Source organism: Odontesthes bonariensis, chromosome 1, assembly GCF_027942865.1.
Source record: "Odontesthes bonariensis isolate fOdoBon6 chromosome 1, fOdoBon6.hap1, whole genome shotgun sequence".
NCBI classification, from domain to species: Eukaryota; Metazoa; Chordata; class Actinopteri; order Atheriniformes; family Atherinopsidae; genus Odontesthes; species Odontesthes bonariensis.
This window is the reverse complement of record NC_134506.1, coordinates 24,337,699-24,364,769: the sequence shown is the minus strand read 5'-3', so window position 1 is coordinate 24,364,769 and position 27,071 is coordinate 24,337,699. Positions and strand designations below refer to the sequence as shown.

Genomic DNA, 27,071 nt, shown 5'->3' with positions numbered 1-27,071 from the left:
GTTTCATCACAGGATAATGGTTGTGCTAACATGCAAGTGTAGATGTGTCAGGAGAGAGTCCTAAAGGGAAACTGGAGCAAAACTGTGCATGTAACCTTTATGGGGACCAAAGACATTACGCACAGTGGTAAGAGACATTATGGTTTGGAGTTCTCTCGCTGCCTCTGGGACTGGACAGCCCGTGTTAAATGATTCACTTGAGTTCTGAATCATATCAAGAAGATTTAAGATGATGTGCCTCTGACCATTTCAGCTGAGCTGACAGCGGGCCTTATGAGAATAATCCTAAAAAAGTAAAAATGGGTCAAATTGAAATGTGTGATAGTCTAGAGTTTGTAAATAATGGTAAATCCTTCAAAGGGAGCCTTTAAAACCTTTTCTGACAAATGATATTTCACAGAAAAGTGTGGTTTAAAAAAAAAAAAGGAGTGATGAACAATAGTAGAAGATGTTATTCCTGTTAGAAGGAACAAAACCAACCTTTAACAACGGTGTACTCACCTTTTCCACTTTAAAGTAGGCTATTACTGGTATTTCTTTCATGTATTTAGCGAAATTACAAATGTTTCTCGTGGTAGTGTTCATGTATAGCATGTTTGTCTCTGCAATATTTACCATTACAGCTCATTCAACGAACCATCGTCATTTTAGACAATTCAGATGTAATTTTGAGTCCTGGTGGTTTCTGAGGTCTAGGTGCTTTGGATCTGCAGGAGCCAGCTGGAACTCTACGTGACCTTTCGATATCAAATCACAGATGCAAAACTGTCGGGAAGGGTAGTTTTACTCAAACAACCCTCAACTAAAGATGCATATGTATTCCACTGCCCCGACTGCAGGAGTTCTCAACTTCCATGTTTGCAGCTTTTGTGTCTTCAATTATCCTCGCCTAAACCAACAAATACCGAGGTTCAGCATCAACCGCCAGCAGGAATATAATTGGAGCTGTTTAACATTGCACACTGGCAGCATAACTCTTGGTTTTTGCCAGCTAAAATGTCCTGTTTATGGGGAAGTCTGGAGTAAAAAAAAAAAAGTGCCACATGCTCTTCTTATCGTCACCTCCTCGCCGGAGTGGTGAAACGGCCCCCCGGCCAACTGCACCTGATAGATTTAGCGGCCAGCAGGGAACCCGCACGGTTTACTGGGTTGCCACTGCGTTTGAAGAAGTCGGCGCTTCTCTCCGTCTTCTCCCTTGGAAACACCGTGTCTATTTTTTTCCGTTGGTTTCGCTGTGGCGTCGCCAGCAAAGCAAAGGAAACAACGGAGAAAACAGCAACTGAAGCTGAGGGACACGCTCGTTGCCACAGCAACTACTCAGCACTCGATTTCCGGTCATGTAAGCAGGGTTTCAAAATAAAACCAGAGCGTAGAAGTCTCTAGTTTGGGATAAACTTGTGGAAGAGTACCTAACGGGGACTGTGTTTTGAGATGTGGTATACAAATATGCTTGTGCACGTTCCAATGCACATTAAATCTAAAGAGCATCCTCTTTCCAGTCTGTTATGAATAGAAAAAAGCTAATTTTGTGTGATTCAGTGAAAACTGCTGCAGTGTTAAAACAGAATATGGTTAGTTTAATCAGAAAATATTTACTCTATAAATCAGATTTTTTTTTATTTAAATGAGAAGTTCAAAATGTGGTGGAGTTAGAGATGGAGGGACAGAACTCATCTTTATCCTGTATTTGTGTATGGTATCTATAACTAATCAGCTTTATCTGCTTGCCCTTTACTGTTAAAGACTATGGAGCCTAAAATAGGACACATATATTAAGTGCTTATACCTTTTGTCTTTTATAGCAATACTTTATTACATGTACTATTTACTTACTCCATACATTTTGCCTTAATTATAGTCCCATTGTTTATTACTCAGTTTGTTAAATAAAAGGCCATTTAATGTGTAATGACTTTGAGTTATTTAAAGTGACTTTGCTGTTTCTATTTGTTTTTTAGCACCCCTTTTCTCTTGGTTTTTAACCCACTGGGTCATCATTTGGGCCATCTCAGCTCCCAGTCTATGGATATACATTTCAAGTCTTCAAAACATTTTGGCAAAAGCTTTTCCATGAGAGCCTGTCTCCTCTTCTTGGAAAAAAGATAAGAAATGAAGTCATATTATGTGCTAGAATTGTAAGAGAGGTTGTATAATCATCACCTAGTAAGTCTTATTGTTATGCCTTACTGGCTTATAAGTATCCCTTTATCTTATCATTTGTGCCCATTGTTTCATGATCATGAGATTGTGTTTTGAATTATTTATATCTCGTAGGTATGATTTTTTTTTAGTACATAGTAATTTTTACTAAAGATGAAAAAATATATAATGGTTTGATCATTTTATCATTATACAACTATTTTGTATAACTTATTAGCTCTTGGAAAGTTGGTGGTGTGGAACAGAGATGAGGTCTGAAAAGCCACGTAAAGAGTTATTATCTTATACTTACAAGATCCTAACTCCGTTTCTAACTTTCATGCAATATGTTATGATTATTTTTTTAGAATATCAAAAACTTTCATTACATATGTTGGTCTGAGCTCACGGGTCATTATTATGCTGCAGAAAGTTGTGCATCTGAGGTATGATTTCATAGTTATGAGGCACAGAGTCATAATTAGGAGATTAGGAGTATTTATTTGACCTTGTTATCATCGCAGCTCATAGATGTGACTTACTATCTTTTTCATTATGGCCCGTGGGTGTTATGAAGTCATGGTAATGAGACAAGTATCTGTTATTTATTTTTTACGTTATGTGACCTTATTTTGGTGACCAAAACATTGCCATTGTCCTGTCTAACACTTTTCCAATTCTCTTTATGCCTGCACGGCTGTGATTTCATGTCAGTCACACACAGAGAGAGGTTCGCTGTTGAGCTTTTATACTGAAACCCGTCGGCCGGAAGTGGTCGCGGGTGTCTGCAGCTGGTTTGACTGTGGACACAAAAAACTGCGAAATCAAGGAGAAGGACAGCGCCCAGAATAACTGTAAACCTCTGCAAACTGTTTGCAGCATCTCGTTGGGAATGGGACTCCGGTTATATCCTCCGGGTTGTTGGATGGTAAAACAGAGGTAGGGATGTGCTCTTTTCTTTATCGCCAAGGTCACAACAAGAACCCTGACCAATTTTCTCTACATGGGCATGAGTCCGTCCGACGTGAAGTTGCTTCGCTGTGATGTTGTCGAAATGATATCCGCCAGCCAGCGGGCTCTGGTTGTCTGTTTCCCTCTTTTCCCAGCGGCTTTGTGGTGTTTGTCGTGAGTTGGTGGGCTGATATTTTCAGGGAAAGCAGGCGCTGGTGGGTGGGTGGGTGTAGGGAGGGGGGTTCCATGTGTGGACGGGAGAGGACTTTTTTGTGGCCTGTGATGGGCTTCAGCGGCTGCTGGGGTGGGATATGAACGGAATACAAAATCTGGCACGACGGCATCACACAAGTTTGCGGGTTGGACTCCGTCCTTTGCTGTTAGTGCAAGTAAAGAGCAGAGCTGCTGTGATGTGTGAGCGAGTTTATCCAACCTGCTGCCGCCGGGTCAGGCTAATCCAGTAATCTGGAAAAGAGGTGGCTGCATTTTATTGTAACACCACTTCCCCTTATCCTCCTTCTCCTCTTCCTCCTCAAACAGACCCAAAGTATGGATGAACTCTCAGTTTGACAGGTAAAGCTGTTGAATGCTCCTTAAAGAAAAAAACGGGTGTCTAACATTAAATTGTGAGTCTTTTGTCATATAAAGTAAACGAAAGCTTCCATTTCCACATACATGGTTTTTGTTTAATCTGCCCTTACAAAGCTCCTTTAGTAATGACGTCCACCCAAACATGTTGATCATTTATTAATGATTTGGGTTGTTATCAAGGAGAAAATGCCAGATTACAATTTATAGGACTATGCTTGTCCTTTTTATTCATGTGTTGAGGTGGACAGACCATGGGGTAAACAATGCATTGTTGGTTTAACAAAAAAAAAAAAAAAGATTACTTGTAGCCTTCTTCAGTTAACAGTATTTACTGAAGGACTGAATACAAATCAAAGCTGAGATTGTCGTCATCCCAAACAACCACACAGTATACAGTTGTGCATGCACTGAGTGCATTGAAGTCTTTTTTTTTTTAAACAATCTCCAGTCTTGTGAGGTGTTTGGGAACAGTGTCCTCTTTGTTCACACTACTCTGTGAAAAGGATTAATCCAGCTAATGACCTCTAATGTAAGGAAAGGGATCAAAGCACATCTAACAGAGAGGAAACTGGGCGATTAGCTCTCATAATTATCAATATAAGTGAGGCCTGCAGAGGACATGTGTGGGTCTAAGCTATTTATGCATGGATGTGGAGCGTGTTATATGTGGGCCTTTGCTTTGTCGTGTGTGTTATCGGGGATGACTTTGCACTTTCCCTGCAAGAGTCCGAGCCACGCTCCATGTTTGGCAGAAGGCGGTTGGTGGTGGGGTGTTTTATCTGTAAAAGCTCTTATGGTCTGGCACCTTTTCTTTGCTGTGTTCCAACAACTTCAACCAGCTCCACTTAATCCCCCCCAGCTTCCCCGAGTGTACAGCAGAGATTAGAGGTTTAACTGGACCCCTGAAGCACCCTGTCCAGTCCTCGCTGTGAGGCAGGACACCACAGAAGTGCAGCAGGGTGTTGTGGACAGATTAATCTCATATCAGCAGTGCTTTGTTTTTAATACAGCTTTGATCATGTACAACCATAATCTGTGTGTTTTCCATCTCAGCAAGTCCAACAGGTGGAGCACTTCATCCCATCTGTTGCGCTATAATGAGGGGAATTTCTGGACAATGCAGAGCAGATGCCACCGGTTGCTGCGTCCTGTACGGGCTCCGCATTTTCTCCTGCTTGACAAATTTAGTTTTACATCCGTAATCTCTGTTGTGAGTGGATTATTAGCTCAGACGCGACCCTCACTTGTTGCAGTTTTCTCCTGACTGCTGCATCGCTCAGATCTGCAAGTTGAGAAGGTTTTTACACCCTCGCACTCGCAGTGGAGGGATGGTTTTATATTCCTGGGCCAAACTTCAGTGTAGAATTTCCTGTGTGGAGTCAGCCATGAGACTTCCTGTACTGTGGTGCTGGATGTGGAGGAGCAGGGGAGGGGTGGAGAGGCGGGGAAGGAAGGGGAAGAGAAGCATAGGCAGACTGTACTCCCATCTGTTGACAGTGGTGGCCACTGTGGTTACTGCTAGCACGTTGCTCGCCGTCTCAGACTTTCAACAAAGCACTCTGGACAAACCGAGGAAGTGAAAGAGTGATTTGTATCCTCTTTTTTCCCCCCCTGTAGCCTCCTCTGTGAGAACTGGAATATTTAGTGATCAAAGAGGAGCAGAAGTTAGGCTAAATTTAGAGCCGAATGAGCAGAAGAGGGACGATTTTGTCTCTAATGTCTCTGTTTTTGTCTAATTACAGGACATGTCCTTCAGTTTGTTGAAGCCACAGCCTTACACACAAGTCTCCAAGCATGCAGTGATAGTATCTTTCCACTCAACAGGTGAGCAGCACTTTCTCCTACTCTGTCTGTCTGTCTGTTTGTCTGTCTGTTTTCTTTGATTGTCACTTTAATAAACATGATCCAGAAGGCCTTATCAGAGATGATAAAGCTCCCTCAATCTCTTCCTCTCCCCCCGCCAGTCCTGTTTGATCCAAGAGAAACGTGCCTTGTAAGGAAGCAGGATGTTCACAGGCTCCACCAAACTGCCACCCACTAAAACCCCCCAGCCCGAGCGGCTGGATGAAGTCTACGCTGCCTTGCGCAGAGGCTTACAGTGAGTAAACACATCTCAGGCACTGTTTGCACTGATTCCAGTGGATGGCTGCCAGGTGGAATCTCTCTGATATCAGCTGCTCGTCAGGCTTTAGCATACAGAAGTAAAGATGGTGTGGTTTCGTTGTCAGGTCGTACCTGCAGGTCCACCAGCTGGAGCTGGACAGTCTGGGTCAGCAGATCAGAGAAAACAAGAAGAACAGTCGTCTGGTGAGAGCTCATTTTGTCAAACCAGTCACACCAGTATTGACTGTCATTCAGTAACTGGTTGTCTCCAGCCCTCAATGAGGGTGTCAGCTGGATGATTTGTGATACTAAATGTTTTTTTTCATTCTTGTTGTTTTCTTTGCAGGGGTCTTTGTATGAGTTGGACAAGGTGAGTTTCATTCACACCTGTTGTTGCGTATTAATGTAATCGCAGAGAAACCGTACATGATTGGAGGAGAGACTGTTCTCTATGAGTTTGCTAAGTGCAATAATTATTTTCCTTTTTCTAGCAAGTGAAAGCCATTGAGAGGTTCATGCGTCGCTTAGAGTTCCATCTGAGTAAGGTCTGTATGTACACATGGTTGATAGACAGACCTACAAATAACTTTTCCCCTGAAGTCTACATTGACATGATTTGGATGCTGAGCATGACTCAAGAGTGGATGCGTTATTAGAAAGGCTGAAACCAAACCAAACTCTGCAGTTTGTTTCTTCAGTTCTGTGGAGAACTTTGCTTCTTTCAGCTCATTTTCTTGGTTTCATCGGCTCCCGTGTTCACAACCTTGAGTCATAACTTTGATTAACCCACTTAGCAGTGCCTGCTGAAAAAATCATAGGTTGAGAGGTTCAGAATAGCTGGTGAACATAATAAAACATTTAGCAGCTAAAGTGCCTGATATTTCCTTCATGGGGGGGTTTTAGAGCTAAACAGCTAGAAGGATGGTGGATATTCATTTTGATTTCATCATATCAACTCGGCTCCAAATGAATGCCAATGGGTCTGGGTTTCTCTTGAAGGTGAAAAACATGTAACTACGTTAGCTTTAAAAAGCGACTGTAAACATTCATTAGTACAGGTTGAATCATTTAAAAAACAAAATACATCCATGTCTTGAAACCTTTGTTACATTTCCAGGTTGAGGAACTCTATGATGCCTATTGTATACAGCGGCGACTGCGTGATGGAGCCAGTAAGATGGTGGCAGCATTTAACTCCGCCACCGGCAGCAAGGAGGCCCGAGAAAGCCTGAGCGAAGCCAACAAGGGTTACAGGGAATGTACAGAGGTAGGTGACTGATCTGAGGTCACAAATTCAGCAGCTGTGCAACTGTGGTCTGGTTCTCTTTAATAAACTTTGTTTTATTCTGGATTTCGCACAAAATAAGTAACAATACTTACATCCGTGTGAAAGTTGGACAAGTGAAAGTGAAAGTTTTTTTAATTGTCACCTCTCTTTGTCTCTGTAGCACATGTGCTCTCTCGAGAGCGAGTTAGAAAGCCAGATGGGAGAATTTCATGTTAAGATGAAGGGTGAGTCACTCTCCGTTCTAATGCGACTTCCTGTTTCCTACACTCTCCTCTCAGTCCAGTTCTCATTTTCTCTGCCGATCTCTGATGTTTTAGGCCTTGCTGGATTTGCGCGGCTATGTGCTGGTGACCAGTATGAAGTAAGACACCAACACGAGCGCATACAGTGGACTGCTTCCCTTTTTAAAATTTTATTTTACTGTTTCTGCATTATCTCAACTATTTTTGGCCCTGTTAGGTCCTGATGCGCTACGGCCGGCAACGCTGGAGGCTACGAGGCCGTGTGGAGGTCAGCAACAAGCAGATTTGGGACAGTGAGGAGTATATTTTCCTGCCTCTCATCACTGAGCTTCTGTCAATCAAGGTAATAAAACCAACTTTAAAAGTCTCAGTGAAATCAAATTTGATGTTTACTCCTTTTCTATGGTTTGTCTTGCACTATTCATCATCTATACACGTACGATCTTGCTTACCAGTGACAAAAAAAAAGTAGTTTTGTAAGTATTCTTAATAGTATTTTAATTATTACCTGTAAAACATTTTTTTTAAATCGCTGATAACTCATCCTGCACTGTGGGGGTGTAAATTAGCATTTAGTGAAACTCAGTCTTCAATTTTTAATTTCACTTCAATAAGGAAAGATAATTTTGAGCAAAAAAAAATCTATGGAAAAACACAGGAATGAATGAGAAACAGCCTGAGACGAGTGAGAAACCCAGAGGAAGATACAGAAGAGTGACCGTATAAACAGTGCCTTGCGAAAGTATTCGGCCCCCTTGAACTTTGCCACATTTCAGGCTTCAAACATAAAGATATAAAATTCTAAATTTTTGTGAAGAATCAACAACAAGTGGGACACAATCGTGAAGTGGAATGAAATTTATTGGATGTGTCAAACTTTAACAAATAAAAAACTGAAAAGTGGGGCGTGCAATATTATTCGGCCCCCTTGCGTTAATACTTTGTAGCGCCGACTTTTGCTGCAATTAGAGCTGCAAGTCGCTTGGGGTATGTCTCTATCAGTTTCGCACATCAGAAACTGAAATTCTTGCCCATTCTTCCTTGCAAAACAGCTCGAGCTCAGTGAGGTTGGATGGAGAGCGTTTGTGAACAGCAGTCTTCAGCTCTTTCCACAGATTCTCGATTGGATTCAGGTCTGGACTTTGACTTGGCCATTCCAACACCTGGATACGTTTATTTGTGAACCATTCCATTGTAGATTTGGCTTTATGTTTTGGATCATTGTCTTGTTGGAAGATAAATCTCCGTCCCAGTCTCAGGTCTCTTGCAAACTCCAACAGGAGTCTTCCCATCAATTTTGACCATCTTCCCTGTCCCTGCTGACGAAAAGCCGGCCCAAACCATGATGCTGCCACCACCATGTTTGACAGTGGGGATGGTGTGTTCAGGGTGATGAGCTGTGTTGCTTTTACGCCAAACATATCGTTTTGCATTGTGGCCAAACAGTTCGATTTTGGTTTCATCTGACCAGAGCACCTTCTGACACATGTTTGGTGTGTCTCCCAGGTGGCTTGTGGCAAACTTTAAACAACACTTTTTATGGATATCTTTGAGAAATGGCTTTCTTCTTGCCACTCTTCCATAAAGGCCAGATTTGTGCAGTGTACGACTTATTGTTGTCCTATGGACGGACTCTCCCACCTCAGCTGTAGATCTCTGCAGTTCATCCAGAGTGATCATGGGCCTCTTGGCTGCATCTCTGATCAGTCTTCTCCTTGTTCCAGATGAAAGTTTAGAGGGACGGCCGGGTCTTGGTAGATTTGCAGTGGTCTGATACTCCTTCCATTTCAATATGATTTCTTGCACAGTGCTCCTTGGGATGTTTAAAGCTTGGGAAATCTTTTTGTATCCAAATCCGGCTTTAAACTTCTCCACAACAGTATCTCGGACCTGCCTGGTGTGTTCCTTGGTCTTCATGATGCTCTCTGCGCTTTGAACAGAACCCTGAGACTATCACAGAGCAGGTGCATTTATACGGAGACTTGATTACACACAGGTGGATTCTATTTATCATCATCAATCATTTGGGACAACATTGGATCATTCAGAGATCCTCACTGAACTTCTGGAGTGAGTTTGCTGCACTGACAGTAAAGGGGCCGAATAATATTGCACGCCCCACTTTTCAGTTTTTTATTTGTTAAAAAAGTTTGACACATCCAATAAATTTCATTCCACTTCACGATTGTGTCCCACTTGTTGTTGATTCTTCACAAAAAATTTTAATTTTATATCTTTATGTTTGAAGCCTGAAATGTGGCAAAAGGTTGAAAAGTTCAAGGGGGCCGAATACTTTCGCAAGGCCCTGTAATATGAGCTGATTGGCTGTGAGAAGTCAGGCAGACAGTTATTGGGTGAAAGCGGTGACGTAGAAAATTGAGGACAAATTTATTTTGAAACTGTGGGAAACAGGAGGTGACAGAGCATACCTGAAAAAAAAATCAGCCATATCCACCATAGTGGAATAGAATGACTAAGATCTTCCTTAATCCCTTTCACACATGCACTGTGTCACTGTCATCTGTGAATTACCCCCCAGGTGCTTTTATGTAACATGTTGCGACAGCGGTCTGACTGGGTTAATCTGACGTCTGAGCAGCTGTTCAGAGGAGTCCCAGGGATCATGTTATTACAAGAATCTAAACCACAGCTGTTCAAACTTTCCTCCCCTGTGGTTTTACCTGCAATAATGATCTACAGCACCGTTGTTGTTGTTTTTTTTCAGTTGTCTGAGCCAAATGAATGGGAGAAAACTTAAATGTCTGCTTTCTGTCAACCACATACCAATATTTCCAACAGCTGCCATCCACCGCTGTTTCAACACAGTGAAAACAACACGTTAACAGAGAACAGTAACTCGTACAGATGCGTACAGATTTTGATGCGTTGACAAACAGCAGTGACTGTGGAATAAGCTTAAACATGAAAAATACAAACATACAAATCTAATCTCAAGCAAAATGGCCTAAATCACATGGACAGCATAGCTCTCTCCCACTGTTTCGGTGAGTTTGCCTGAATGAAGCTGAATTAACGTGTGCGAAAGAATCAGTGTCAGTCACGTCTGAACATGGCTTTATCTCATCAAGTTTCATTGCACTTATAAAGACTGATAGGCGGTGCCAGTTTACGCCCAAAGGATCTGACCAATCAGAGCAGACCGGGCTTTTATGGAGGAGAGGGTCTGCATCATTTTTTGCTTGTTTTTAGAGGAAACATGTCGAAATACCAAAGGCAATTTCTCTCCAGCAGCTGTTTCACGGGACATTTACAAGATAGACGTGACACTGCTTTCCCACATGTTCATGCAGATATTTAGTAATGATAGAAATGAAAAGAATTGTAACATATAATAACATTAGGATATTTATGGATGATTCTTTTCTAAAGAGAGAAGAATAAGACGCCACGACACTCAAACCATGACACTTTAATACGGGATGATTGTCATCAGTTCCTGTCCAACATTTCATGTGAAAAACTTACCGACTTATATCATGCAATGAATTCTCCTTATGATTCCCTAAATGGTCAAAGTCTAAATGTAGCTTGTCTTGTTTTGCTGATCTGAGCATCTTGACGGTAACTTTGCTGGAGAAAGAGCTTCCCTTATATGTACTGGCCTGCTGCCAGAAATAGTAACAGAGGCTGTTTCCACCCGTCTCTGTACCAAAACAGAGCTTACACATGAACAAAGTTACATCACAACAACCCTTGTAGCTCACTGTTTTAGATGGTCTGTAGTTCAATGAAAATATCTGTATCAGCTTTTGATTACACAAGAAATGCTCAGCATGTAAAGAACATTTCACCAACCACAGCCTGATCGTGCACACTCACAAACCTGCGCCACACTGCGGCCGTGCTCAGAGGCTTTAGATCATCATCACTTTTGGTTAAATCGTCTCTGCGTGTTCTCATATCAGAGGTTTGTTTGTTGTTGTTGTCAAGGTTACGGAGCTTAAGAGCCTGGCCAATCACGTGGTGGTGGGCAGCGTGTCCTGTGAAATGTTGGACCTGTTCTGCCCGCTCCCCCAGACGCTCGCCGTGGACATCAACGACCTGGGGACGGTGAAGCTGAACCTGGAGGTCACCTGGAGGTAGGCCCACCTGCGGCACACACACTCCTCTGACTGCTGTGCCTGCCTTCTTTTTTAGTGATTATAAAATCTCATTCTTTGCCCTTTTCTGTTTTCCCGTTTTAAGTCCATTTGATAAGGATGACCAGACATCATCGTCCAGTACAGTTTCCAAACGACTGCTGTCCAATCAGAGCCCTCCTGACACGCCGTCGATGCGAGAGCAGGTGTTCTATGTGAGTCACGTGGAAAGAGATGTTTATCTTCAGCACTTTCCGTTTAAAACGATTTAGCCACACTTTCTGTGGCACTGCTCGTGCACGACTTGTTATTATGGGCTGAACACACAGTACGCTCTTAATCTACAGCTCACAAAAATACAACTTTTTGAGACTTATCTCACTGATGACTATCAATACTGTCATTTCACTGGCTTGTTCTGTTTCAGAGGCTTCCCAACTGCTTTGTGTGTAGCGGTAGCACTGATGTGTGTGAGGAGATTCACAGAGGGTTGTGTGCTAGGACGTGTGGTTGTGGGAGTGGGGTGCCCCATGTGAGGAGAATGACTGGGAGCAGTAGAGGGTTGTGTGACAGCAGCAGTTTGTTCGAGCGCAGCTGTGGTCCTTGTAGCTGTTTAATAGTGGTTGAGTAGCACTCCAATATGTCCCTCCTCTTCCTCACCTCGATGAAGAACGTGCCTCGCAGCGGGCCCAGGCAGAGCCGCTCGCTGGTGGAGGCTTTCCCCGGCGGCACGACGGACAGGGCGGCGTCCCTACGTCGGGAGGTCAGCCGTGCAACGCCGCACTTTATCCCATCGCAGCCGGTGTGTTGGGACGTAGCTGTAGCTGTAGTTTAGTTTGCAGTCATGTCACCAAGGTGAAAAAGAAATTCATGAAAAGAAAATCGATACGCAATACTTTAACAAATTCTTGAAGTTGATTTCAAATCAAATCCAAGTCGTGTTTGATTTCATCATAAACTGGTCACAATTTATAATAAGATTACATTTATCCCAACTCCCAGAACATGCCGTGACTGTCCGTGGGGAAAAAAAAAAAACAACCTTGTAAAATCTGCTCTAAACTTTATGGGGAAAAACCTAAAGCTTCTTTAGTTACAATGTTATGAAGTTTGCCCCTCAGCGTTTTTTAATCCTCCTCACTCACTCATCAGACTGGTTTGAAATTTGCACTGAACATCCACAAAAGTTGAAGGACAACTTACAGCTAAACTTTATTAATCTACGTGATACAAACTGACCTCTAAGTGTGCTAACACTACCAGCCACACGCCTCCATTCACACTGCTTTCATTCTCTCTTTCTCTCTCCATGTATATATATATATATAACTGAATTAATGTTTTCAGATAAATTCATGACATTGAAGTGGGAGGATAATGAGCTGCAGGTATGGAATGACCCAAATCATTTAGTGTTTTAAAGGAATGATAATCCCAAAATGATCAATTCATCTTCTATATATTAGAGGTGACGTTTTAGCTCTTTGCCTTCTTTACAGGCATTTCATTCTGCTGTTTGAATCTGGACCTGAAGATGTTTGAAAAAGCTCTGTGACGTGGTTTTATCTTTGCTTCAGTGTGTCTTTGAGGCCCACTGGATTGATTAATGTGTCTGTTTAATTTAGTACTTTGATGAGCAACCTGTCCGCGCAGGGCCCTGCTGTATTTCAACATCACAGTAAACACTTTCCCTTCCTCTCCAGTCCCTGCTGAAGCGTCAGGGAGAGATGGAGAACGGAACCGTCTGGTCCAACTCCTCCGAATCATCCGACGACTCCTCCAGTCCGGCGCTGGCTCATCACGCTCAGAGGCTGACGGCCTCCAACATGCTGCAAACCACTCTGACCAATCAGCTGTCACTCGCACCGCACAAGTCCAGCGCTTCGACGCCTTCACTCTCGTCCAACCAAGAAGAGGACGAGACCGAAGGAGGGGACGTTTTCCCTCAGACGGACGCGGTGCCCAATGGCCATCTGCAGACTTCCTGCTCTCAGAGCGTCGCCGGAGAGAGTAGCTCACACTGTGCTGCGGCTGACAGGGCGTCTGTCCAATCAGAGGAACTCGGCTCTGAAACCTCAGCAGAGCTCTGCTGCTCCTGCCCCGACGACTCCTCAGGACATCAGGAGTCGTTGGTGGAGAGCGCTGGTGTGTCGGCTGCAGAGCCAAACGATGATCTATGTGCGGGCTCGTCAGCGCACGCTGCACAGACTGAGGCAGAAAAAGAGGACGGCACAGCTGAGGCCGCAGAGGGACACTCAGTGGAGCAAAGTGAACCACTTCAGTCCGTCCAGGAGGTAAAACAACCAGAGGACGCGCCGACGGTGAGTTGAAGAACAAACTCAGCAGGTTTGTCTGAAGGCCGCGTGTTGACGGTGTTTTTGTTTTTTTAACTCCTGCATTTGCTTCCCCCCCTCAGGCTGCTTTTCCTGCTTCTGCTAGCTTCACTCATGAGGTCGAGACTGCCCTCGAAAGCTTCGACTTTCTCAACTACTCTGATCTCGATGAAGGTGACGAAGAGGAGGAAAAAGTAGAAAAAGAAGAGCTGGAGGGGAAATGTGAAGAGGACCAAAATAAGACAGAAGAGGAGAAAACAGAGGAAGAAGAAAATAATGCGGAGCACTTGTACTCTGAAGGGAGGTCAGTCTCTACAGGACAAAAATCATTTCTTATTCTGGTAGTTTGAATTCCACATATTTCCAAGATGGCTGCCCCCGCCTGCCAACTTTGTGATTTACTTTGTTCGATCTGAAATGGCATCAGAGCCACTGTGATCGATAAGTTTATAATACCAGTGTAAAAATAAATGATCAGCAGTCATGAACCTGCATCGAACAGCCCCTCTTCTCTGAGCGTTGTGCTTAGTTCAACAAGCATAGGATTTTTTGTTATCACTTCCTATTGTTTTTGCTAGTTTCAGGGAAGAAAAAAAAAAGCCGTTAAAAACCCGTACTCACATCACAGCTGATCCAAACTGTCAGCTACAGACTAGCTGATAAACATTTAGCAGATAACAGAGCAGGTGTTTCTCTCGCCAGCTGTTAGAGACCAAAAAGAAATAGTGCCACAAATGAGGAATGCTCCACAATATCAACATCTTCATTGTATCAGCCAACAAAGGCTTTAAAATGAAATTGTTGCTGGAAGAGAATCATACAAGCTTCTTAAAGCACGATGAAGTCAAAAGCATCAATTAGTAATGTTATCTAAAGATTAACGTAGATTGTTTTAAATGTAAATTAGCCTTTTAAGAGACTAAATTTGGCCTATCACTGTAAGAGTAGAAATAATATATAAATTTTTCTACACAAGTGGACGTCTGTCGAAATGTCGAAAAAGGATCAGCATATTGGACATTGGCAAAAATCCGTGTTTTTACCCAACTTGTAATATTTTTTAAGGCCTATTTGGACACCAGTTTAATTCAGTTTTTAAAGCATTAAATAGGTTGTCTGTTCCAAATATGAATTGGAATACGGTCCACTACATTTACTTTAGTTAGATCTAAGTGTGATGGATTGTCACTGCTTTAACACTGTCGTCGGTGGTCCTTTTTAGTTAGCGTACACTATCATAGATGTTAGAAATTCCTCATATGTTTAGCTGAGGATTACTTCAAGGCTGATGCAAAAGCTTTTTCTGACTCTGGTCCTCATAATTGCGTGACACACAGTATGGCATCGATGTAACATTGATGTGGGCTGATGATTAATGTGTCTGGGGTTGAAAACTCAATTTTCAAAGGCCAAGTTGTAGAAAACATGGAGGTATAAGTTTGAATATTTAACTCCGTGTTAAGATGGTGAGGTGAAGAGAGGGACCAAGAAGATACAGTAAGCATGACAGTCTTTTGGCCACCGTATATGTTGTTGTCACATCAGTGTTTTTGTCTTTCAGCTGTGATGAAGGAGAGGCAGATGGTTTGGATATCCTTATGGAAGCTCCAGAAGGATTTAGGAACTCAGATGAAGATCGTTTCTCTGAATCACAGGTAAACTGACTCGTGTTATAGCTGCTGTGTCACCTTTGCTGTTTTTCAAGGCTAATATATATATATATATATATATATGTATATATGTATATATATATATGTATATATATATATATATATATGTATATATATATGTATATATATATATATATATATGTATATATATATGTGTATATATATATATATATATTTTTTTTTTTAAAAGGAGTCAAGTGTGGATGATCTGCTGGATTTGGGTCAGGTAGAAATTCCTGAAGACAAAGAGGAGTTCAGCGTGGAAAAGGAAGACGAACAGCAGGGTGAGAGCAGTGTGTCAGTAAACAGAAGTGGTAGTCGATCATGTGACTGCCGCTGTGAGAGGTTTAATTTGCTGATTCGAATCTTTCAGGAGAGGAAACTGATCAGCAAGAGCGTCCCTCCACTCCCAGGCAGTTGGGCAACGCTGTCCTCCAATGACTCAGTGGAACCACAGCGAATCGTTTTGGGTTTTTTTCCTCTCTGACAAGCCGGTGCCATTTCTCTTTCACACTGCAGGATCGGAGGCCTTGAGGATGTTCCACTTAACGCTCAGACAAACAAGCTCTTCCATCACAGTGGAGTTTGTGCTCGTTTCAGCCTTGTTTACCGAGAACGATAAACCTGGAGGTTCGTGCTCCTCAAGTCCAACAGATAATACACACACCCCTCCCTTCAACGGCAATCGTTTCTTGACACACACTCCATAATGTTGCCTGGGTTAAAGTGGGACACCACTAAAGTTTACAATTTCACAAACTGCTCCTGTCATGTGAAAAACTCTGTGTCCAAAAACATTTCAGGAACATATAAAAGCGGCCTTGTTTCTGAATTTATTAGTGCTTTTTTTTTTTAAGTGATTACTTTGAAATGGTTTAATAAGTTCAGTCGTTTTGTTTCATTTACAGAGAAACAGTCACCAAGTTTTATTAGAGTTTCAAAAAGCAGCAGTGTTTGTGGGTATGAAAACCTACCGAGCTTAATAATTTCAGTGTTAATTCAGTGTACCGCCCAAAGCTAGTCAGAGGAAAGGCTTCGTGAGCATGTGATGTTTATCTGAAGACAAGAAGTCATTTCCAAACCAGGAATGTACCCTGAAAACAAAGAGGATCTTTTCCTTTAAGATCCGTTTCATTCCAGCCTGTACCGACGTCTGAGCTGAATGGACACGTTACATAAGAAGTGAATATAAACCCTTAAACAGGAGCTCAGAACCCACTTTGGTCCAGTTTTTCCAAACATGAAAACCATCTGCAGTGTGGAACTATATTTAAACCTGCATGTGTAGCTGCCTCATGCTGCCAGCATGTCTGTTTAAAACGCTCAAATGATCAGTTCAAGTGTGTAAGCTAGGCTGTGCTCCGAGAAAGCCACCCAATCTGTAACTGTGTCATCAAAGCTGCCTCACGGGGGCGCTGTAGTCTTTCATTGTTGTGCTTTTAAATGTTTAAAAGCCTCGTCATTCAGAAAGTGCCTCAAATGACAGAGATGTTAAGGTTTTAAATGCCATGACGGGATCCGGCAGACAATAACAGTGTTTATTTTCTGAACCACTTTAAGAGTGTGCACAACAAGAGATATTTACTGTTTCATATTAAGAATTGTATATGTCTTGAAATGTTAAAAATGTTTATGTTCAGAAATGTTTAAACTTTATAAAGGTTTCTTTCAAATGAACGTGCCTCTGTGTTGAATGCTTTGATGCAGGAAACCAGTGCAGAACCATATTTTCCTGTTGAATGTACTGATCGAATGAGCGTACATGAACGCAGGGGTGTTGCTGCTGCTGAGTAAAACAGAGAAAGTCAAAGAAAATAAGGCACTGCCGTGTGTGAAAAATAGACATTTTATTTGTTTAATGCACGTCTTTGTGTTGGCTCGTTTTAATGAAGTTTTATACAGTGCTAAAGCTTTAAATAAATAAAAAATCCTGCTCTCCGTACATTCTCAGGAAAGAAATGTGAAGTTGCAGGGACTCGTAAGACTACTGAAAACTAGATAACTCAACAGTAATGTGACACATTTAAACCAAGTGAGCGTCCAATATGTGCAGGAACAGAACAGTTTATATAGCTCTTGAAATGCTAAAATCGACAATGTAATTTACCCAAGAGGCAGCACGGATTCCAACGAATGCTTGAAATGATGATCCCGCCCCCCCTCAACCTTTTAACCTTTTTAGCGCCATTAGCACGCATTGAACTGTGCAACACACAGCTCTCAGTGCAATAAAACATCAAAGATAAAAACACAGCAAACTAAAAACTATTAAAAAGAAATCCAGTTGTCATCTTATGGCTCAATTTCTGTGAAAAACAACAAAAAAATGATAATATCACACATGAAGGGCTTAACTCAGTTTATGTATCATCTTCTTAAAGGGGAACTCCGGGGCGTTTGAAGCGCGTTTCCATTGCTAGAGGTTGTCAAATACTGACAGTAGGACACAGAGAGGTGCAAATCTGCGCTCCCTGTGTGGAGATCGCGCTGTTCGCTCAGCCTGTCATGCGAGGCTAATACATGGTGGCTAAGGGGCAACTGCTAACCCTTCCACGTAAAACAACAACTTGCACACAGCAGAAACGTCACACCACTTTATAAACCATCCGACAATAAAGTCACAAGCCTTACCATCAAAACCATATGCATGGTTCTCACATTACTGGCATGGGGACGTTACAAAACAACTTTATAAACAGCATGTAACTCACCGGCTGGTTGTAGGCTCGCGCATGTGAAAGCCCAAAAGAGTCGATGGACGATACTCCCATATACAAAACAATTATCTTCTTTAGAAAAAAACTGCGTTCAAGTATTTAAAACATTACAACAATACATGCCCAGTAATATTGTTGTAATGTTTTAAATACTTGAACGCAGTTTTTCTAGAGAAGATAATTGTTTTGTATATGGGATTATCGTCCATCGACTCTTTTGGGCTTTCACATGCGCGAGCCTACAACTAACCGGTGAGTTACATGCTGTTTATAAAGTTGTTTTGTAACGTCCCCATGCCAGTAATGTGAGAACCATGCATATGGTTTTGATGGTAAGGCTTGTGACTTTATTGTCGGATGGTTTATAAAGTGGTGTGACGTTTCTGCAGTGTGCAAGTTGTTGTTTTACGTGGAAGGGTTAGCAGTTGCCCCTTAGCCACCACATATTAGCCTCGCATGACACGCTGTGCGAACAGCGCGATCTCCACACAGGGAGCGCAGATTTGCACCGGTCTGTGTCCTACTGTCAGTATTTGACAACCTCTAGCAATGGAAACGCGCTTCAAATGCCCCGGAGTTCCCCTTTAACCAGGGTGTCATAATCAATAAATTCAGATTTACTCTGATCAGCCACAACGATTAAAAAAACACCGGTTTATTAATCCAGCTGTGTCAAACTAGAACGTGTTTCTAAGCAGGCGTGTGAGGCGAGGAGGGGTGTGTTCTCACCATAAACTGAGCGGCAGCTCCACCGACCCCCCCAGCTGCTGTAAAGCAGCACTGAGTCCAGCCTTCAGCTCCGAGTAGTCGGGCTGCTCTGAGTACTGCAGAGCCATCACCGCCGTCAGGTAGGTTTGAAATGCACCTGTGTCGAGACACACACAGACATAGATTACCAAACGGCCGGCCGTCACACTTAGGTCACAGAAGGCACGTTTATACCCACTTGAAACTCTTTTTTTCCCAAAGCAGTGGCTCAACAGGGCTTTAACATCCTCCATGTATCTGCAATGAGAACTTTGCTGTTAGTATTTTGCATCTTCTTGTGTCATAGTAAAGGTTGAAGCTACGCAGGCATGTACCAGAAATTTGGCACAACTTTTAGCTTCAAAGGCGTGTCTGACAGCGCTGAAGATCTCCGACTTACCTCTGTTTCTGGGTGGCCACCTGATCAGGTTGAGTGAGATCGCTCCACGGCAGAGTCGCTGTGAGCCAGTGCAACATGCAGTAACCAAGAGACTGCAAATCACTGCGGCGAGACGGAGCTGAAACACAGCGACGAGCACAGCCACATTTTACCCTCACACATGGAAACAGCACAACAGACCCCAGCTGCACTCGTCAGCTTGTTCTGGTAGTTTTCATGATGCAAGTGTGAGTCTTTTATGAACTTTTGACAGGAAAACATCAGAATAAGCTTCACAAGGAAAACAAAATTTCAAAAATCACATCTCATTATGAGAGTGTGTACGGTGGAGAGCTGGAGAGAAAACAGATGCTTGGTTTACAGTAACTTATATAAAGTGATGCCTCGTTTGCTGACACTGATGGGAGGGTTTAAGAGAGGAAACACACCTGCTCCCTTGTGTGCGTCTAGGCTGATGAACTCCACAGCGCCCTCGTGTGGTGTCCTGCTGGTTTCACGGTACTCCACATGCTGCCCTCCTGGACAGTACCTGAAGGCATGGCCGTATCCTACGAGATACACCTAACAACAACCACACACTTCGGTTATAAGACACTGACAGAAAACCAGAGGCTGGCCCCGAGGACCAAACAACAACAAATAAACAAAAGTCTGTTGTGTTTTTTTTAGGGCTGGGACTTTAGCGCGTTAATTTCGATTAATTAACTACACACATATTAGCGCGTTAAAAAAAAATAACGCATTTTAATCGCACACTATAATTTATTTATTTATTTTTTTTTATTTTTTTTTTTTAAATACAGACGGATGGACGCAAGTCAAGCAAGACTGATCGCACCCACTCAGAAATTTACTGATGATGAGGGCTGACGAGGGGCTCGTTGTGTAGCCAATATTTCATGCGGCATTAAATTTCATCTGGGCAGAATGAAAGAATGATATGTCTGGAGAGAGCTTTTGTGTGTGCGCGAGTACTTCCGGTGAAAACTTCCGGTGATTTGACAGCTAGGGCGTCAGGTTAGGGCCAGTGGCCGTAAACAAAGGTTATAGCCGAGAAGAAAGATGATAATATAACGTAGCTAAAAAGACTAGCTTTCTTCAGTAGCCTAATGCTTACCGATTTAGCAAGCCTAGCAGCCTCGTTGCTAATGCTAGCCGCCGTAACGTTACCATCCATACCCGACGTCAAGGAGTTGGCTGAGCAGGTTATGGAAGGGCTGGTAGAGTTAACTTCATAATGGGTGAGTGCAGGTTTCATTCACTTGTTTTCATTCTTTCACAGGATTGATTCATTTCATTGGTTTATCCGATTGCTGGCCGCCGAGCCATGATGTGTCTCGGAACATGTAGCAGCTAGCGTGGAAGCTAACGGGGGCCCAACGCAGCTTAACATCCAAGATTCTATATACTGTGTTTTCATGCATGCTACATTCAGATTTCAAATAGGGATATGTTCTGTGTTTGTTGAAATATTGTTGAAAATGTTAATTTTCTAAAGGATAAAGTATATGCGATTAAATGCGATTAATTTCGATTAATTAATTTCAAAGCCTGTAGTTAACGCGATTAAAATTTTTAATCGAGTCACAGCCCTAGTTTTTTTCCTTGTTTTTCACCTCAGGGTGGCCGAAGAGTTAAGTTTGGACTTTGTGGAACATGTCTCACCTGTGATTTCTGTCCAGGTTTGATGTAGATGTTCTCCGCATTAATATCAGCATGAACATACTCATTGGAGTGGATAAATTCCAGCACATCCAGCTGCAAGGGAAACAGAAAAGCTGTGGTTTAAACACGTGGTAACACAACGTTTCACTGATGATGCCCAAGAGCTGTCTGAGGAGTTTACACAGAGTGAAAGAACGACTCACAATTCTACAGGCGAGCTGAAGAACAACTTTTTCAGACAGAAGCTCGTTTTGTTCTTCGATGACAGAGTGGAGAGAGCGGCCCATGTCGGGGAAAATTAGAAACCTACGTGTGAAAACAAAATAAAAAGATCTGAGCTCATTTTAAATATCACAGAACGTGTAATTACGTGCAGATGTAATTCCCACCTGTATGAATCTACATGAAGACCAAAACCAACGCAGGAAGGAATCCCCAGGAAGTCCATCTTGTTTTGTTTGATCCACTTTTCCACTGGAGAGACAATAAATGAGGATCATCATGTAACATCACACTCCTGACCCATCATATCATATCCACTTTAAAGACAACATGCTAAACCCTCACCAGGTGCAGACTTAGCTGCTCTCTGCAGAAAGTTCTGCTCTTTGAAGATTCGTCCGTCTTTAGCTCCCTAAAATACAAGAGAAATCAAATTAAGTGTTTATATGCAGGAAAATGAAATAAAACCATAAAGAAGCAAAAATCAAGAAATGGAGAACAAGTGAAACAATAAAGTAATAGAATATAAAAAAAGGTGGTATTTCTTTATTAAAGGCAGCTCGTGTGTTGGTACCGACCAGTTTGAGGATGTGATCTGCTTCCTTACAACTGGGTCGCGAAACTGAAATAAATAAAATATTATACGATTTAGATTCGAAAAAGGTGCTGCAACATTAGCCATGACTTTGAGGAGGACTTTTGACTAAAGTTTCATGGAACAGGACACAGCAACTCAGCCCAAATACTGTGATCAAAACAAAAGTCTGACCAAATGAACCACTAAAACTTTGGTTAAACAGCTCTGCTGTAAATTCTGGAATCAACTTGAGCTCCAAGAAGCTACTTGTTGGCATCAAGAAATATCAGCTGTACGATAATAGCAAAAAATAATTCTTATGCTTTCTCCAGAAATATGAAATTAATCCAGACATCAGCGTCTAAATGTAAAATCTGTGGTTTGGTAACATCTGTGTTACTATCAGGATCCTTGACATCACTAATAATCCCAGAATTAGACACTTTTTAACTATAAAATGATTTCCCTTTCACCACTTCTTCGCAGCTCTCACCTTGGTAGAAGAGCTCTGCCGTGTTCTGCCTGAGCAGCTCTGTCAGTTTCCACTTCTTGCCCGTCTTGTCCGTCACCTCCTCACCTTCCTGCAGCGGCTCCACTGCAGTCGAATGCTTTGACTTCTTGGCTTTGCTTCGTCCCGTTGCTGCACAATTCATACAAACAGACCAAACTAACATGTAGGCAGAATAAAATAACATCCAACGACGATGCACAGCAGTTTCCACGTGAACGCACGTCTTTTTGCAGTTTAGCAATGATCATTAATGGCGAGAAACATCAGGAATTTGTTTTAGGATTTACTTCCTAAAATAATAAATCCGTCAACGAATAAGAATAAAGCGTAATCAGTTAAATAAAACATGTAAAAAAAAAAATATATATGAAAATATCTAGATACAGATAAAAGACAAAAAAATCTGTCATGATGGTCAGCACATCTGTCACCGACATGATGTGTGACAACATAAGGCTACACGATTAGTTTAAGTAGCCTCGAATGAACCGAACGGATGCATTTAATCCACATGTGGATGTGTGCAACATCCTGTGTGACAGGTGTAGCTCACCTTTTAAAGGAGACCTGTCGATTGGTGAGGAAACAGAGGAAGAGCCGTCGACTGTCGATGCCTCGGTTTTATCAGACGGGCTTTTTCCCTCTTCTTCTTTCTTCTTCGTGGGGCTGCAGAGTTTTGCCTTTCCCCTGACTACACATGGACCCGTCAGCGATTAAACAAAAAAAATATATGACAGCAAAAATAAAGATAATACTGCGCTGTATGTGCCTGAGTGGATCGATAAAGCAGACTGGGTTAAAGCTCACCAGGTCGAGAGGATTTTACGTCCGGAGGCGACGAGGACTCTGGCGCCGGCTCCACCTCTGCTCCGGCTTTGACAGCGACCGTGTGCTGCCTTGACGGTGACACCCAACACCCTCGACTCTGACCTGCTGATGCAAATCAAAGCCTTTCAACTTTCAGGATTTAAAGCTGTAGCTTTACCTGGATCTTTGTCTTCTCACGTGTTACTTATTCTTATTAATCACATGCAATACTTTAGAAAAATGTTCGGAAGTTTGGCTTCAACCATCTAACATGTACCAACAACACACAGGCACTTCGTGCAACTGCATGTTTCTCTGATCCGGAACTTTAAATTGCCTCCACGCCCTTTTGATCACCTTTAGTCTTCTCACCTCTGACAGGAGAAGTGGAAGCCACCTCATGTGGAGAGGCATCGTTGATGATGAATTTGACTGCTTTGTCCAGGTGCAGGGACTTTCTGGCCTTTCGCAGTGCAGGACGGGGTGACACTGGGGTTAAAGTGACACATTAATGGGCTGTAGACTAAAAAGGTTTAGTAGTGACACAATAGTCTCAAAATAATCATCAATGACAACACTGCAAAGATATTCACCTTTGTTTTCCGTGGAATCAAAACTCGAGCTGAAAGCTGGGCTCGTTTCAACTTCTTCGTCGGGCCCAGAATCATCAGCAGAGCAGGGAAGTTTTCCCCCACATGATGGACAAAATCTGAAATCCGGCTGCAACTTTGTCCCACACTGGGGGCAAAAATGGAAAGGCATTCTGCAGGAGTGAACACAGAAATGATCAGAAACCCCTCCTCACCACCACGAAGAGTCTCAGTGCAGATGATCCTGTGAATGAGAGCTCAGAGACGAACACATACAAAAGAAGCTCTTTATGCCAAAAGCTCAGTGCTTAGCTTAAGTAAGTCAAAACTGTTTGGCACACGGACTGTGCTCTGTTATGAACCGTTATTAGGAGTGAAAACTAACTAAACTTCATGCGTTTGTCCCCTTGTTAAAAGCTAATTATCAAATGGAAATACATTTTCTGCTTATGGTGAAGTGAGTCACCACAATAAAACCATTTTATGATACAGTATTGAGCAAAGTCTTGTGCACGCCCTCATTTCTTCATATTTTCTTCCAAGCAGTCAGACTTTCATGTAGGCTTTTAAAGTGGTCTTCAGCAATAGTTCTCCACGCTTTCTGAAGATCTATTAAAGGTTTTCTTTGGACATTGGCTTTTTTTCTCCCCCTTATTTTCAGTCCAGTCCTTGCAGCCGATTGCTTTCAGAGGAATGTTTTTATTTTTGTTTGACACTAACCTATGTATCATTCCAGCATAGAGCGGCCTGTGAAAAAGATAAATAATCTGTTCCCATTTCTTTAGCTGCATAAAAAAATACCAAAGATAATAGTTTGACTGACATACAATTACATTTTTGGCTGATTCCCAAAGTGATTCCCAAAGAGCTGTTGGCTGAAAACTTACTATTTCCTCAGCATAGTGTGCAGTTTGTCTTTAAAAACATTGAGGAAACAAGGGGAAAAACAACTATCTCGGATATCTAGGACGTCATAGATACATCTGGACCTCCAGTTGGTCCATCTACTGTTGGCCAAAGCCTCATCAGAAATTAAGAAGCCATTCTAAAGGCTGAGGGGTGCTAAATCACACAAGAAGTGGACTGAAAATCAGTGGCAACAGGTCTTATGGACGGATGAATCCTCCCCACAGACTGGACCTCAACATTATCGAAGAAGTGTGGGATCATCTTGACAGAGAACGGAACAAAAAGAAGCCGACATCCAAGGAAGAGCTTTGGGATGTCCTTTACAAAGCCTGGAGAACTGTTCCTAAAGACTACTTAAAGCAATGACAGGAAAGCTTGTCATAGAGGGTTCAGGCTGTTTTGGAAAATAAATTTGGGGATGCAAAATACTGACTTTTAAGCTATTAGTTTATTACTGTTTTTGCCTTCTAAACAGTACTTTAATACTCATTTTTGGTACTATTGGAAATCAATTATATGGAAAATTATGGAAAATCACGTATTTATTGTATATTTTGATCAACAGAACATAATATCAATATCTACACTGTAAAGTTCAGAAAACTTGTTCAATTTGTGTTAATATGACTGATGTGCCTAGGTTTCTGTCAGTTTGGACTTGGATGCAAAGGAAATGTGCAAAGCATTTCCGTCACAGATTTCGATCAGAAAATAGATGCTTGTATTATAGCATGGTAAACATAAACTTAATTGTGTCGATTTGTGCTACTTCGTCGAGAAATGCTACCGCCGCAAAAACGGATAAGCGGATAAGATTCAAACTACCCTATCAAAAATGCTACTTTATGGTTTTCTACCTCTGTATATCAAATAAAGTCATTAAGTAACTTTTTTTTGTCTCTCATGTGTGTAAATATAAAAAGTGTAATGAAATTGATTTATTTAAGAGGGTAGCATATTTTGATAGTCCAATAACACCCTGTCAAATATTGCTCCCCCTTCTCAATGCATTCTTGTAAGACGACTTATCACCTCACTGCCACTGTAGGATGAATGGCAGCATGTTCATAAAATTTTGTAATCAATATTTAAGAGGGTAGCACAATTTGATAGTCCAATAACACGCTGTCAAATAATGCTCCCCCTTCTCAATGCATTCATAACAATGATGGAGCAGAGTCACCTAAATAAAGACAGAAGTGTCCCAAATACAAAAACAAATGGCGAATGACACACCATTTGTGCATGTTAAGCTAACTGCTTGTTAATACGATAAGTGTTTTATTACTTTGCATGTCTTCCAAAAGAGAAAATAATCAGACGCAGGGTAGCAAAACATTATGGGCGTGAAAACGAAACTTAGAAAATCGGCTCGGCGCATGCGCAAAACCACAAAGTAGCAATTTTCGACAAGTAGGAGAAATCGACTGAACACCGGTGTTAGCAAACTACAAATTGAGTTAGCTAAAGCGAATAACTCAGAGCTCTACCGCCAGACGCTGTTTGTCACTTTCTTTGCCAACGATACAATCTACGCTGTGACCACACATCATTTGTCCAATAAAATAAAAACAAGGCGAGTGTGTTTTAAGTGGACACGTCGGCCCGTGGCTCAGTTTAAGTAGTGGCTTTACAAAAAAAACAACTTAGGTTTGACCTAAAACTTCTGACATGACAACATGGAAAAGCAAAAACGATACCTTAAAACAACTCCAACTGCTTCTCTGCTTCTGTTTCAGTGCTGCTTCTTCTTCGCCGGATTAATTCCTGCAACCAGAGATACAATGCGGACGTGCTGCCCCCGGCAGGTCATCAGGGGAACCGCAGCACTGCCGTCCTCTCTTAACCAGCTATATAATTTATTTTTATATATATATATATTTGAAAACTAGAAGTTTCAAGGTTTTTAATGGTGTCACTTATATGTTTGAATGACAAAAACTCACAGTTACAAATGTGTTTTTGGAGAAGTGTCAAAAATCCCGTCGGCGGGTTTTAGACTCCAGAGTGTTAACAGAAAAAAACTACTTCTTTTCTTGAGTGAAAATATTGTGTAGATGTCGTCTATGGATTTCCCAGCACTGGCAATATACCAAAATATTTCAAATAATGATTCTCATCAGAATCTATAAAGAATCTGGCATCAGCTGCACTTTTTCCAACGTTTTCAAAACTGATTACATTAAACAGGATCCTGCTTCAAGGTCATACATAAATACAAATGTTTATTTTGGAAATAATTTACACAATTTGCATAAGAAAGTATGGCACAACTGACAGAATGATATATTTTAATCTTACTAACATGATTACATACTTTTTCATAACATATTTTCAAATTATCTAAATTTGCATGATGAAATTGTGATAATAAAAATATATCAATGTGTCTTAAAAACGTCACAACTAGTATTTAACAAAATAAATGATGTAAAACAGTGTAATGCAAATGTAGTTTTATGTGCGAGACGATTAAACGTGTTATTCCAGTGTTTTGTGAATTTTATAA

The 27,071-nt window shown here is 41.8% G+C and overlaps 2 protein-coding genes across 7 annotated transcripts; one reads left to right on the top strand and one right to left on the bottom strand.

The window, feature by feature from the left end:
• Positions 1–1,107: 1,107 nt before the first annotated feature.
• On the top strand, positions 1,108–17,094 carry LOC142377396 (rho family-interacting cell polarization regulator 1-like). Of its 3 annotated transcripts, none has more exons than XM_075461481.1 (19): positions 1,108–1,339; positions 1,959–3,078; positions 5,424–5,505; positions 5,646–5,779; positions 5,910–5,988; positions 6,131–6,154; positions 6,276–6,329; positions 6,902–7,051; positions 7,233–7,296; positions 7,390–7,433; positions 7,532–7,657; positions 11,266–11,414; positions 11,521–11,629; positions 12,085–12,177; positions 13,118–13,735; positions 13,831–14,051; positions 15,309–15,402; positions 15,608–15,701; positions 15,791–17,094. In XM_075461481.1, the coding sequence occupies exons 4-19, from the start codon at positions 5,688–5,690 to the stop codon at positions 15,856–15,858; spliced, it is 2,079 nt and encodes a 692-aa protein (XP_075317596.1). In that variant the 5' UTR covers positions 1,108–1,339; positions 1,959–3,078; positions 5,424–5,505; positions 5,646–5,687; the 3' UTR covers positions 15,859–17,094. The 3 variants fall into 3 exon arrangements, with proteins under 3 accessions (XP_075317596.1, XP_075317589.1, XP_075317605.1); XM_075461474.1 differs by having other exon boundaries at positions 12,085–12,216; XM_075461490.1 differs by lacking the exon at positions 12,085–12,177 and having other exon boundaries at positions 1,110–1,339.
• Positions 12,615–26,402, bottom strand: vrk3 (VRK serine/threonine kinase 3). 4 transcript variants are annotated; one of them, XM_075461502.1, is made up of 16 exons: positions 26,263–26,402; positions 23,657–23,826; positions 23,421–23,552; positions 23,064–23,186; positions 22,810–22,947; positions 22,239–22,385; positions 21,747–21,790; positions 21,514–21,580; positions 21,336–21,420; positions 21,150–21,252; positions 20,947–21,039; positions 19,710–19,842; positions 19,282–19,399; positions 19,081–19,139; positions 18,864–18,999; positions 17,246–17,723 (listed from the first exon to the last, which is right to left on the bottom strand). In XM_075461502.1, coding segments are annotated over exons 2-16 (1,548 nt in total). In that variant the 5' UTR covers position 23,826; positions 26,263–26,402; the 3' UTR covers positions 17,246–17,722. The 4 variants fall into 4 exon arrangements, with proteins under 4 accessions (XP_075317643.1, XP_075317617.1, XP_075317625.1 ...); XM_075461510.1 differs by having other exon boundaries at positions 23,064–23,189; positions 23,436–23,552; XM_075461519.1 differs by having other exon boundaries at positions 23,436–23,552.
• Positions 26,403–27,071: the final 669 nt, after the last annotated feature.

Bases quoted from the DNA above. Each gene is read 5' to 3' on its own strand.
- LOC142377396 (XM_075461474.1), top strand. From the start codon at position 5,688: ATGTTCACAGGCTCCACCAAACTGCCACCCACTAAAACCCCCCAGCCC. The intron at 7,297-7,389 runs GTGAGTCACTCT...CTGATGTTTTAG, and splicing joins ATTTCATGTTAAGATGAAGG to GCCTTGCTGGATTTGCGCGG. The intron at 11,415-11,520 runs GTAGGCCCACCT...TCCCGTTTTAAG, and splicing joins AACCTGGAGGTCACCTGGAG to TCCATTTGATAAGGATGACC.
- vrk3 (XM_075461502.1), bottom strand. From the start codon at position 23,825: ATGCCTTTCCATTTTTGCCCCCAGTGTGGGACAAAGTTGCAGCCGGAT. The intron at 22,386-22,809 runs GTGAGCTACACC...TGAATTGTGCAG, and splicing joins CGACAGGTCTCCTTTAAAAG to CAACGGGACGAAGCAAAGCC. The intron at 21,253-21,335 runs GTGGGAATTACA...TTTCACACGTAG, and splicing joins CTTCATGTAGATTCATACAG to GTTTCTAATTTTCCCCGACA.